The sequence below is a fragment of the Crocuta crocuta genome, unplaced genomic scaffold, assembly GCF_008692635.1.
Source record: "Crocuta crocuta isolate KB4526 unplaced genomic scaffold, BGI_CrCroc_1.0 scaffold164, whole genome shotgun sequence".
Taxonomy (NCBI): domain Eukaryota; kingdom Metazoa; phylum Chordata; class Mammalia; order Carnivora; family Hyaenidae; genus Crocuta; species Crocuta crocuta.
In genome coordinates, this window is record NW_027530016.1 from 4,735,160 (window position 1) to 4,747,699 (window position 12,540).

Below are 12,540 nucleotides of genomic sequence, written 5' to 3' on the forward strand. Positions count from 1 at the left end.
CAAGAGTCGGACACTCACCACCTGAGCCGCCCAGGTGCCCCTGCCTTGAGCTTTTCAAAATCCCATATATTGCCATTGGAGTTTTGATACCAAGTTTATGATTTTGATACTGAATTGAATACATTTAAAATGTCATCTTTTTGTGTTTTTATTTTGTGTTAATCAATATCATTTTAAATTTTAACTCATACATCTAACATATTGGCTATCTCTTTCAGTTTTGTGCCTGTTAGAAATTGAAAATCACACTTCTTATATTGTTGTCTAGGTCACCGAAGAATTCAGTCAGAATTAGATCAAAGGAAGTTACCCTATTAGAGACTTTCTTTAGTGAGCCTGCATCATTAATCAGTGTTATTAAGGTACAATTATTCAAATAGAAGCACATCTAGATACCATGCAGTTAGTTGTATCAGTGGAAATTTTTGAGATTATGTGATTGGTTTTGTTTTTTGTTTCTGGGCTCTGTCTCTGGTCTGTGGGGTGGTGCAGAAAGAGAGGTGTTTGCATTTTTCTTTCTGAAAATAAGAATGGAAAATATGGACCAAAAAAATCAATCATTCAAATACCACGACAAATTGTGAAACAACTAATCAGTTTCACAAATCTTAACTGTAACTTGCTAAAGTTAAATTGGGAAGAAAGCAAGTGCAAATCTGTTAAAGGTTTGGTTTATAGGGAATGGTTAAAAATTTGAAGAAGCAAGCATGTCTCAATAACATAATGACTATGGGAAAATCTTTCTTAGCAGTAATGTCTAAAATTTTGTATACTTAACCATTGGAGAAGGGAGTTTATTTTTTTATTTTTTTTAAGATTTGTTAATTTTTAATAGGCAGAGACAGAGCATGAGTAGGGGAGGGCAGAGAGAGAGAGACACAGAATCTGAAGCAGGCTCCAGGCTCTGAGCTGTCAGCACAGAGCCCGATGGGAGCTCCAACCCATGAACTGTGAAATCATGACCTGAGCCGAAGTTGGATGCTTAAACAACTGAGCCCCTGGAGAAGGCAATTTAATACTTCTCTGCTGGAGTGGGTTTTCTTTTTTTTTTGAAGGGAGATAAATGATATATTTATATGTTTGTTACCTGACCAATGAACAGTTTCTACACCCTACCTTTTGGTGATGATAAGCTTTCTGTATCAGTTGGGATTCCTAGTTGGAAGTAGCAGAATCGATCCTGACAGGGAAATATGATGGAAGGTTATTAGTGGGGAAGAGAATGCCCATGAGAAGGGAGGCAGGTTGTAGATAGGGATGTTATCTAAAGAGCCAGGGGGGCGTCACAAGTTGTCCACAACCAGAATGACCTGGGCAGAGAGTCACTGCTATTACCACTGCATCGCCCAGGAATGACCTCCAACTGTGCTCTTTGATGGCCTTCCAGATGGGTGGCAGTGTGTGGAGAGTTGGCTCTGATTGGCTGAGCTCATATCACAAGCTTCATTCCCAGCTATACCTGGAAGAAGGATCTGTTCCTCTCCTCCTTCATAGCGGGAAGCAGAAATGCGGCCATATTAATTTTCTGGCACGACAGTGACAAAGTACCCCAGCCAGGTGACCTGAAGAACAGAAATGTATGTATTCACAGTTCTGGAGGCCAAAAGGAGGACATCGGTGTGCCAGCCGGGCTGGTTCCTCCTGGGGGCTGTGAGGAAAGCATCTCTGGCTTGTAGCTTGTATTCTTCCTGCGTCTTCACATCATCTTCCCTTTGTAAGTTTCAGTGTCTAAACTTCTCTTCTTACCAAGACACCAATCACATAGGGTTAGTGCCCACCCTATGGCCCTCATTTTAATTTACATCTTTAAAGACTATCTCCAAATATGGTTACATTCTGAAGAAAGAGGGGTTAGCACTTCAACAATATGGATTTTGGTGTGTGTGTGGGTGCGCACAATTTAGCCCATAAGACCGGTATTTCTCTTCCATTGACCTAGTACAACATACTGGAGAGGAGACTCCTCTAGAATAAAGACTGGGGTGCTCTTACAAAGAGGAGTTGATTCTGGGCAGGTAATTATGAAGTTAAACAATTTTTTTTAATGATAAGAAAATGCTATGTATGGAAAACTTGAAAATCTAAAAAACCCAACCACATATTCATAATATTCAATGTTGTTAAAGGTGCAAGAAAATTAAAGTGCTCTCTGTGCTGGTGGAAATGCAGGCTTTTCTCCACCTTCCCATCATTCTACTTTTATCGACTGCGAAAGTGGAGCTGTGCCACTTTAAAGCTCTCTTCCAGAAGGCATTTGCTCTTCAGCGGCAAGGAGAGTGCAGTTAGTCCATTTCCTGCTGTTCGGACTTCAGGATTCAGCTCTCGTTTTGAGCACTTTTTGGGCAGCCCCCCAATAACTGAGCTTGGCAGGGGTACGAGGCCTGGCCATTTCTGTTCCTGGCCTCCTAGAACAGGTAATCTTTGCTCTGGAGCAGCTGTTCAGTTTGTCTGAGACTCGGTCAAATCCACATGGTGGTCTGAGCTCCGCCCACCTGCCCAGTCCTGACTTCTCTTCCTTTCCTCTCTCACAGGCCTCATCCTGCCCCAAGCTTTCTGCACCCCTAATTTCATCTCTGTCTGCATCCCAGATGGTCCATCTCAAACACATACTGCCACACACATATATTTAGTCATAGTTTTGTTTTCTCACTGTTCTTCTAGGTCCTTGTTATTCCAGCCATGGGTGTGCAAACCGTTCTGTTTTTTAATGCTGAAAACCCCACGGTTTTATTTTTATTTTTTATTTTGAGAGAGAGGGAGAGAGAGTAGAGGAGAGGGGCAGACGGAGAGTGAGAGAACCTTAAGTGGGCTCCATGCTCAGGATCCCATGACCCTGGGATCATGACCTGAGCCAAAATCAAGAGTCAGACGCTCAACTGACTGAGCCACCCAGGCGCCCTGGAAACCCTGTGGTTTGAATGTAGTATCATTTGTTTTCTCTTTTGCCATCTCATCCTTAGTGACAGCATGAAAATTTTCTTGTATGTTTTTCTGAAATCAGTTAAATTACATTATTGGTAGTTTACTATCTTCAAGCCTAATTTTGGAGTAATTAGTTCAGTGAGTCATTTAAGGCCTAGATGGAAACTAAAGGAGAGAGACAGAAACAGACAGCCTGGGAGACAGAGAGATGTCTCCCTCTGAGTATTTGTATGGTACAGCATACAACTCAGTGATTATTGGTGGCCATGGTCTGTGCTGTGAACTTATACACAGAGGAAGGTCTGCAGTTAGAAAGAAGAATCAGGCAGATAAACAGAGAAAAACAGGCTGGAATAGAGAAGACCTTTTCTGGTTTGCTACAAAATGGTCTGGGTCAGAAAGAAACTCAGTCCCAGCTCTTTTCCCTCTGGGTTTGGTGCAATTCCTTGGAGGCTTTCTAATGAATTCCTTTGACTTTGCATGCATTATATGTTGAAGTTGGGTTGCCATCATTTGCAACTCAGGAAAAGTTTTCACTATCACAGCACATATGCACTTTGCATAACATAGTAGGCATTCAGAAAGTTTTAGCAAAATCTGCATCTTGTTACATTTTTTAGGTGAAGTTTTTGTTTATATTGTTTTACTGTTCTCAGTAGTCAAAAAACTTCTTATATTGTTTGAATTTATAGTCTTAAGCTGTACATAGGTGTTAATGCTAAGCACAGTCTTCTGCAACCTGTTGTCACTTATATTACTTAGAAAAAATGATAGCAGGGAAAGAGGAAGGGAGAAAGAGTGGGCAACCTTACTCTTGGAGTAAAGGAAAGATTTTCCTCTTCACTAAAGAATCAGATTTCAGGGGGTGCCTGGGTGGCTCAGTTGATTATGTGTCTGACTCTTGATCTCAGCTCAGGTTTTGATCTTAAGGTTGTTATTTCAGGCCCCATGTTGGGGTGTGGAGGCTACTTTTTAAAAAAATCAGATTTTAGATAAAGGATTTTTGTTTATTTGAGGAGTCCAATTCCCAATTCCTCTAGCACGGTAAGGTTTTATACTTACAGTGGGCAGGGGAATTAGACAGAAACACCTTCCTTGATTGGGAGCTAAATCTGGACATACACCAGCAGAGAAATTGTCACCGGAATTTGAATTACCTGAGAAGGAGGATGTGATCTTTTATTTGGATGAGATTCTTTAGATCACCTGGGAACATGGATTTCCTCCATATGTATCCTGAAATGGGCCATATTTTACAAAGAGTGCTGGAGTCAAAAATTCACAGAGATTATAATGAGTAGACATGGAGGAGTCCCTTTTCACAATGATCTAATTATCCAAATATATTGAGTAAATCTAGGTCCCTGAGGATGGAAGTGCTTAGTTTGACCTCAGACACTATGAGAGCAACTTCCATGCTAGACAGGAATCCAGAGTATTCTTCCTTCCCTAGCTAGGCCATATCATGCCGGATTTTCTCTTCACTGAGGGACAAGCTTTGATTTTTGCCTACTTTTTCCAGGTGTCTCTTACTCCATGCTAATCTAGAGCTTTCATGTCAGTCCTCCAAGGGCAGGCCTCAGCTTGCATCTGGACTAAAGGATTGACTGGAAATTCATGCTCTGACCATATGTCTTGGAGTCACCTTCCAAGTTCTCTGGGATGATTCCTCTCCTTGGCAGCAATGTCTTATCTCTTAATCTTGTCACTCTCTGCGACAGGGCACTGGGGTCTTGAAACTTGTTCTCCTAAGCATGTTGTTGCCATTTGGAAATGAGTGAGCTCTGCTTTTCTGTCTCTCAGCTGTTGCTATTAATGATTCCAGGCTTCTTCTCTGATCCTGGAATCTGTAGCTGGAAAATGTAAAACTACAGAGAATACAAGCCAGTGGTGTTTTCCAAATGTGTGTGCAGACTATATTTCATCTATTAATTCATGATGATGGTGCCCGCAAGGGCCAGAAGGATCGACACGTTATCTCCAAACCCTTTTAACAGTTGACAAAATCCAGATTCTATATGTAACCAAGAGGGTAGGGTTTTTTCATATATAACCTATGCAGCTCATACTCGGTACCTGTGAGATTTCTGATGGTGTTATCTCTCATTTATTATGCAGAAGCTACATGGTTAGCCTTGTCACTGGGCACCAATAGAAAAATGTGCACTAGACTCTTAAGTGTAATGTCTGAGACAAGATGGTTATAAGCAAATCTTACTAATTCTTGGTTACGGGTTAATGGAAGAGAACAAGTAGATGGGCTTATTTTTTAAAAAGTGAATCATGCATCATCCTGGAGTTCCAATAGCTCACACAAACAATGGGAAACACTGGGCTTTGGAGGCCTTTCCCCCTGGCTTTCAGTTCTAGTTCGACCCTTGATGATTGCTTCACTTACCTTCACTAAACTGGCAATAGTCGTACCCATTTCATAAGGTTTTTGCAGAAATTAAATGCGATAATACCTATCATTTTAACATACTTATATTTATAGATTATGTTATAAATCCAATATTTATAAAGCATAATGTTTGGTGCCTCATACAGGCTAACTTATTCATAAAACTTTTGAGCACCTTCTATAAATAGGTGTTAAGTGCTAGGGATAAGAGGACAGATAGGTCAAAGTTCTTACCTTCGAGAGTGATGCAGTCTAACTGAAGAGACAGGTCTATGAATAGACATTTTGAATGCAATGTGATAAGGACAATTACACGAAGAGGCATATAGAAGTATAGAAACAGGGGAGAGACACATAATAAGGCTGGAGATGGAGATAGTGATAAGGGACGTCTCTGGGAATAGATGCCTGAGCTGAGAATGAACCAGAAACAATGAGTAAAGATATGTAATGCATACATTTTCAAGATAATGTGACATTCAATATATGTGAGTTTTCTTTACTTTTTCTTTTCTTTAATTCACATTGAATCACCAACATATTTCATATTTTTGGTCAACTACTGTTAATTCCAGGACTCAATCTGTTGCTTTTAGGGAAGGAGGAACCAAATTTATGGACCACTGTGGGTTTATAGTTGCAAATTAAAATTCCTCGGATTGGTCTTTAAAAGATTGACCAAAAAGAAGAAAAAAAGAATGAGAAGAAAAAATAAAACTAGAAAGACATTAAAAGTGGGAAATATCAGGTGTTATAAAATTAGATGCTGAGAGTATAAACTGGAGGGAAAATTAAGGCAGTAAATATTACTGGTGTGTCCACATGTTTTAAATCTTGCTTTCCTGAGGTAGGAGCTGCCTAGCAACAGAGACTCCCTGAGGCCCCACTCTCCACAGCTGGTCAGCCTTCAGGGTCTGGAGTTGCTGAGATCAGGGGTTATAGCTGAGGAAGGCCCCAGTTAGAGGAGTTTAGGGGTCAGGATACTAAGTGTCTGAAAGTCCCAGGACAGCAGGACCCAGAGGACTCAAGGCAGAACTCTGGGAATTGGTTAATAACATTCAGCTTTGTTGCCAGTTAAATAGATTTTTGTGGATGGGGCTTGGAGCTTTACCATCCTTTATAACTTCTACTCTTGGGTAAATTCATGTGAACTACCAACAAGGCACACAGAACACCATTCAACCATAAGATAAATTTAACCACATCTTTTTCAGGCCATGAATTGAATCTATGAAAATCTGGAGCCTGTACCTAAAATACGAAAGTGCCATTTAATGATTGTTTATTCACTTTTGTGCCTTGTTGCTAGACATTTCCTGAGTACAGCATCTTTCAAATCCTTTCAATGCCTTTTCAATTAACTGTTTGGTTATATAACAAATCAAGAAGCATTTCTATCTCGGGAACCTCGCAGAGGAGGTTTATCAAGTGAAGTTCTGAATTTCAAGATGCTCAAAGTGTAATCTCTTTCCAAGAACAAACCAACACTTGGGCCAGACCTTCAGGAAATCCAAACATCTGGATTAAAAAAAATGGCAGGAACAATCAATCATCCAACTTTGTCAATGTGATGCCAAAGACCTAGATTATTGGAAAGGTTTCCAGCCAGATGTTATACAGTTTGTGGACGTATCTAGAATCGGGACTACGAACACAGACCAAAGAATAAAATGCATCAATAGTTTTACCTTTCAGTCCATTGTATGCATGTTTGCTTCTTTAGTTTGTAGAAGGAGAAAAGAAGTTCAGACTCTGTAGAGATGGTGGAGGTTTTCTCCTATAAGATAATCATTATAGAAAGAAAAAGGAATGTTTAGATAGCATGTTGGGAACACACGAGGTGCTAGCAGAAAGCTATAGAGAATTTTGGCTGACTCTGCAATATAGACTACTTATTTGGGATTGTGCAAACTGAGAAACAGTCATTTTGGGCAAAACAAATTGAGGGTTTTTTTTGTATTATTCTAGTTAAAAAAGCTCTTTTTTTGAGTTTTAAAATAAACTTGTATTACTTTTATAGTAAAGAAAAATAATTTTAAGTGCTACTATTTGTTGATCACTTACTGAGTGGCTTGCTCTAGTCTAAACAATTTTCCCATACTAATCCAATAAAATAGGTGTTGTTGCCATCCTTCTTTTGAAGATTAGAAAACAAGCTTCAAGAAGTTCCATAATTGACTCAAGACTTTCCAACCTGTAAGCAGCAGAGTCAGGTTTGAGGTCAAGCAGTTTGTCTCCAGAACCTGCTACCATCCTCATCCCCTCAGCCAGGCTCTGTGTCAGCCCTATCCTGGGGACCTGCAGCAAATCCGAATAGGTCAACAAGGGCTTCAATAAAACAACACTCACCACAAAAATAATGATTAACAAATACTGAGGACCTAATATGTTGTCATGATTTTATTATCAATTCTACTTTTCAAAACTCTTGTTATGTTTACACATCAGGCAGATAAGGAGTCTGCAAGGTGGAGAGATTGGGTAATGACCAATATCACCAGGCTCTTAGGTGGTAGAGCCAGCAGTGACCAGGTAGGTAAAATAAAGTGAAACAAATATGCTTTTCATTGTGTCAGACTGAAAATCACTAAAGTAATACTTCTCCTTCTATAATTAAATAGGATATGCTTATATTGATTTATCAAATTGCAAGATTACCTTATGCAGTCTGAATAAAAGTGAAATGTCTCATTGGTGAGGAAAAATGGAATGTTTCAATGGGAAAAACACTGGATAAAGGATATGTACAAAGAATATATGAAGAGTAATAAGGAGGGATAGTCAATTATGGCAAATATTTCATTCCAATGCAACATAGTAAAATTGATTCAAAGGAAATTGATAAGAATAAAATAAATTTAAATTTGAGATGTTAATCTTTAAACACTGTGGTTTTCAAAGTAGTGCCAACTAAATCATTTGCTACTGATGTCAGAAAACTCAGGTATTTGGGGAAAATGTCATTTAAAAATTATGCTTCTACCACATACTGGTTATGAATTATTCAATAAATGTGTGGGGGTGATATTGTTTACAGCACATTTCCTGCCAACTTCTGTTTTTCACTAAATTTTTCTAAAACTTGAGGCAGCTTCATAATGTAATTGGTAATAGAAACAGATGGCACTTTTTTTGACCCTTTATTTTAGCTTCTAGGCATTTGCAATCAGTTATATGTAAGATATGGGGACAGACAACCTGCATTAAAATTAGCCCCATCTTTTTTAGCTGCCAAAGAGTAGATTTGGTCATAAAATTTGAGAGAGAAGAACCTCAATCATGTCTGAGTCTCAGATTTTATAGGTAAAAATTGCTTGAGGTAAGATGACCAGCTCAAGGTCACATAGGAAGTAAATGAGACCAGATCTCAACCACTTGACTTAGTGTCAGAGGTTCCTTGTCCCCACTCCCTAAGTTTTCCATTTGGAGAGATTAGAATTTATATATTGTGTACAATTAGGAAACATTTTAAGCATCCTGGAAATAAACAAGAATAATATAGCTCTGGAGTACTTTCTCTCCCAGCCGTGCAAAACTTAAAACACTGCCATCACCTTAGCCCCATAGATTCATTTGTAACTCTTTGAATTTTTTTAAAATGGTTATTTATTTTTGAGACAGAGAGAGACAGACCATGAGCAGAGGATGGGCAAAGAGAGAGGGAGACACAGAATTGGAAGCAGGCTCCAGGTTCTGTGCTGCCCAACTAAGGGCTTGAACCCACAGACCATGAGATCATGACCTGAGCCGAAGTTGGACGCTTAACCAACTGAGCCACCCAGGCGCCCCCTCATTTGTAACTCTTTGTAAGTCAATTACACACATACTCTCAATACCCTGAAAATAATAATAATAATTAATAATAATAATGATAATAGTAATAAGAGTAACAAGTTGCCATCATTGTTCTGCTTACTATACAACAGGCATTTATTTGTGTGCACTGTATTATTTTACATAAAATCACATTTTGTTATTGTGCTAGAATTCAACTCATTTTCTTCTAGACAAAATTATTTCTCTTTTGTTATGATTCTTTTCGACTGAAATAGGAGTGCATCATAGAGGCCTATTTTTTCCTGTTGGGCCACAAGGCCTCTGATAGCCTAAATAGTTTCTTTGTATGGAAAAAGCCAGATACTTGGATTTGAGGGTGGACATGGCCTTCTGTCAGCCCCACAACTTCAAGAACAGAACTAGTACTGGATTTCAGCCTTACTTGTTTCTTTAATTGGGCATTCTTATACAGGGCCAACCATTGATTTATTGTGGCTGCTCTGATGGCCAGAAAAAGAAGACTCTCAAATCTGGGGAGTGAATCAGATCAAGACATGGCCAATCTAAAATGAGGAGTATTGTGAGAACATTTGAATTTGGTTTTGGATGGGTTTATTGAACTTATGCTCGAATATCGGTTACACCCAATGATGTTCTGAAAATTCACATCAAAGAGAATAAGGAAATCATGCTGTGAATGAAGGCTGGGCTGAAGAGAAGCTGGGAACCCATCCAGGTTCTTCTCCCAGAAATCAAACCTTCCTTGGAACAGATCCTAAATTGAAATGAGTGGATTTCAAAGCACATTCTTATTGAGAATGAGATGGACTGAAAGCTAAAGCGACCAGGTGGAAGGAGTGTGATATGAAGTATAACACAAAAACCTTACCTGCCTCTAATTATTTCTAAATCATCTCCCTCCCTAATCTGAAATTTCCCCCACAGGGTAAAATAAAGATGGTGACTCTGTCATCCTCACCATATCCCCAACTTTGCCTTTCACCCACATATGCTTCTGACCTTTCCCCAAAACAGATAGAGGTCTTTCACATTTTAGGTTCTTTGTTCATGCCACTTATTTCCTGGCCTGGAATTCCCTTCTCTTCCTCTGCCTAGAAAACTTCAACTATAGTCAAGTTTGAGGAAACACAACTCAGGAATAAGGTGGTTCCAAATAAGTGCAAATCTGGAGAGGTGAACAAAACCACATATTTAGACTATTCAAATTTGGATAGGATCTCAAAACTCTATAAACTCAAAGAAGGTCTGGTACATAGTGTGTTCTCAAGAAATATTAGTGGAATGAGGGAAGTAGATAATGTGTATGTGTCAGAGTCTTGATAATTTTTGTTGGACTATAATGTCCTCTTCGGCAACCTTCTATCTGCAGTTAGGTCCTTTTATATAACTCCATCCAGGAGCTTTTGAGATTCCGTGTGTAGTGTTTTACCCAAGCAAGACATATTGCCCTGTGAAATCACAGATTATATATGTCGCCAGGGGATTGGTATGCCTGGGATACCATGAACCCATGGCACATACATACTTGACATATATTTCCTTACTCCTGTTGTATTCATTTACTTGAAGGTCTTGCCCTCTGTCTTCTTTCTTGCTTTGGCATTCTAGCTCCTGACGAATTTGGAGCCTGCCTTGAGTCCTGGTACACTTAGCTAGAGCCTGAGCCCACTTAGTTGTGTCTTGCTCTAGGTCAGGGGGTGCAGATCATGGTCCTCTTCTGTCTATCACTTAGCTGAAGTATCTGCTTCCACAGACTAGCACTGGGAATTGAGATGCTCTTGCCTTCTCTGTCGGGGAACATTCCTGTCCTGAACCACAGTTGAGTAGTCAAGGGTACAGACCCTGGAATCAGATGGACTTGGGTGGGATTCTAGCTCCATTATATTTAAATTTAGTCAAGGTTTTCAACATCTCATTTGTAAACTGGAGCCAACAATAAGTCTTCATATTGTAAGTATTAAATAATAATGTAGAAAGCACTCAATATGGTGCACACAGAAGTGATTAATATCTCCTTGACTTCTAAGGTTAAGAACAGTGGGCCAGAGCCAGCTGAACATTGGCTACTGGGATGGATATTGGCCTACTTGGATTCTGGTTATTGACCTTTAGAGGTCAGGCTACCTTGAAGTAAGCAATTCTCCTTGAAGCCTATCTTCTTTTTTTGCTTCTCTGTTTTCTAGCCAGATTCTATCAAGGAAGGGATGGGAGGAGCACAGAAGCATCTATTTGTCTCATAATTTGCTTTGGCCTTGGTAAGACAAAAAAGATTGATTATTTTAGAACACAGTAATTAAGTAGGCAGAATATGGCCTGTCAATAATATCAACAAAACAATTCATTAAGCATAGTTGGTGCTATTGGTTAATAAACTAACTTTAAACAAAAATTTGCCATGGGCAAGCTAAAATTTTGCATAATTCATCTAAAGATGAGGGAGAGTAGAATTTATTTTTAAGAGTTTCTATATATTACTCATTAATGAGCATGGAATAAATAGTTTTGGAAATGAATCAGGATATTTCTCTAGAAAGAGTTACCTTTAAAATGATACTCAAATTCCAAGGAAATTGCACTTGTGTTCAACACGTTTCATTGTCTTATTTCGGTGATGTATTAAAACAACCACAGATTTTGGAGTCAGAAAGATACATTTTTGAATTCTGCTCTGATATAAACTTAATATCACTGAGCCTTAGTTTTCTCTTAGGTGAAATAGCTTTAGTTTTCTCCATTTTTCAAGATGCCTGTACAGATTAAATATGATCATGTGTCCTAGTGATTTGTGTCATGCCAGGTCCAGTTTCTACCCTTACCTTTGCCTTTCAAACCCATATGGAAGGCATATTTATATTAAATAAACTTAGTGAAACCACACACCTCCTCATGTGAAAGCTATTCTACATTTATCCCTTTGTCCAAGAAACATTGATGTGTTGTAGTATTCTAAGACAGGACTTGCTGACTCTGATCCTTTTTACTTTGGGGCAGTGCCATTCAAGTTTGGGATGGTGGAGGGGAGGATAAGGGAAGTAAAGTGACTGAATTCATTGACTTGGATAAATGGGAAAGGGAGGGTCACTGAGCATGTATTATTATAAGTGAAGTTGATACCATTGCACAAATAATTATTTGGTGCCTAGTACAATTAAGCCACTGTTCTCAGTGCTGAGGATACCATGGTGAACAAAACAGGTCAAGTCCCTGGTCTCAAGGAGCTTAAGTGCTAGTGAGGAGATACAGAAAATAGGCAACTCCATAAAATGTACAGTGCTGTTGATAATGGTCATGATGTTAAGAAAAATAAGGTGAAATAAGAGGGACATGAAATACTGCAGTGGGTGTGGGATTCCTACAGTATATAGGGTGGCCAGAGGAGGACTCTGATGGCATTTGGGCAGGAATGTGAAGGGAGTGAA

The 12,540-nt window shown here is 39.1% G+C and overlaps 1 protein-coding gene across 18 annotated transcripts in view; it reads right to left on the reverse strand.

Annotated features, from left to right (window-relative positions):
• The window catches only part of LOC144231725 (uncharacterized), a 374,679-nt gene that overhangs the window by 99,446 nt on the left and 262,693 nt on the right, over positions 1-12,540 (reverse strand). For 13 of the 18 annotated variants that reach the window (XR_013335157.1, XR_013335161.1, XR_013335163.1 and 10 more), the window contains one exon: positions 7,012-7,100. The exons of 3 other annotated variants lie outside the window; for them this stretch is intronic. Coding sequence is in view for 6 of the 15 variants with exons in the window: in XM_077764294.1 (XP_077620420.1) it covers positions 7,043-7,100 (58 nt within the window). In the remaining 9 variants the exon portion in view is untranslated. Of the gene's footprint in view, positions 1-5,684; positions 5,737-7,011; positions 7,101-7,517; positions 7,622-12,540 lie in introns of those variants that run through there. 2 more of the 18 variants (XR_013335164.1, XM_077764298.1) reach the window with 2 other exon arrangements.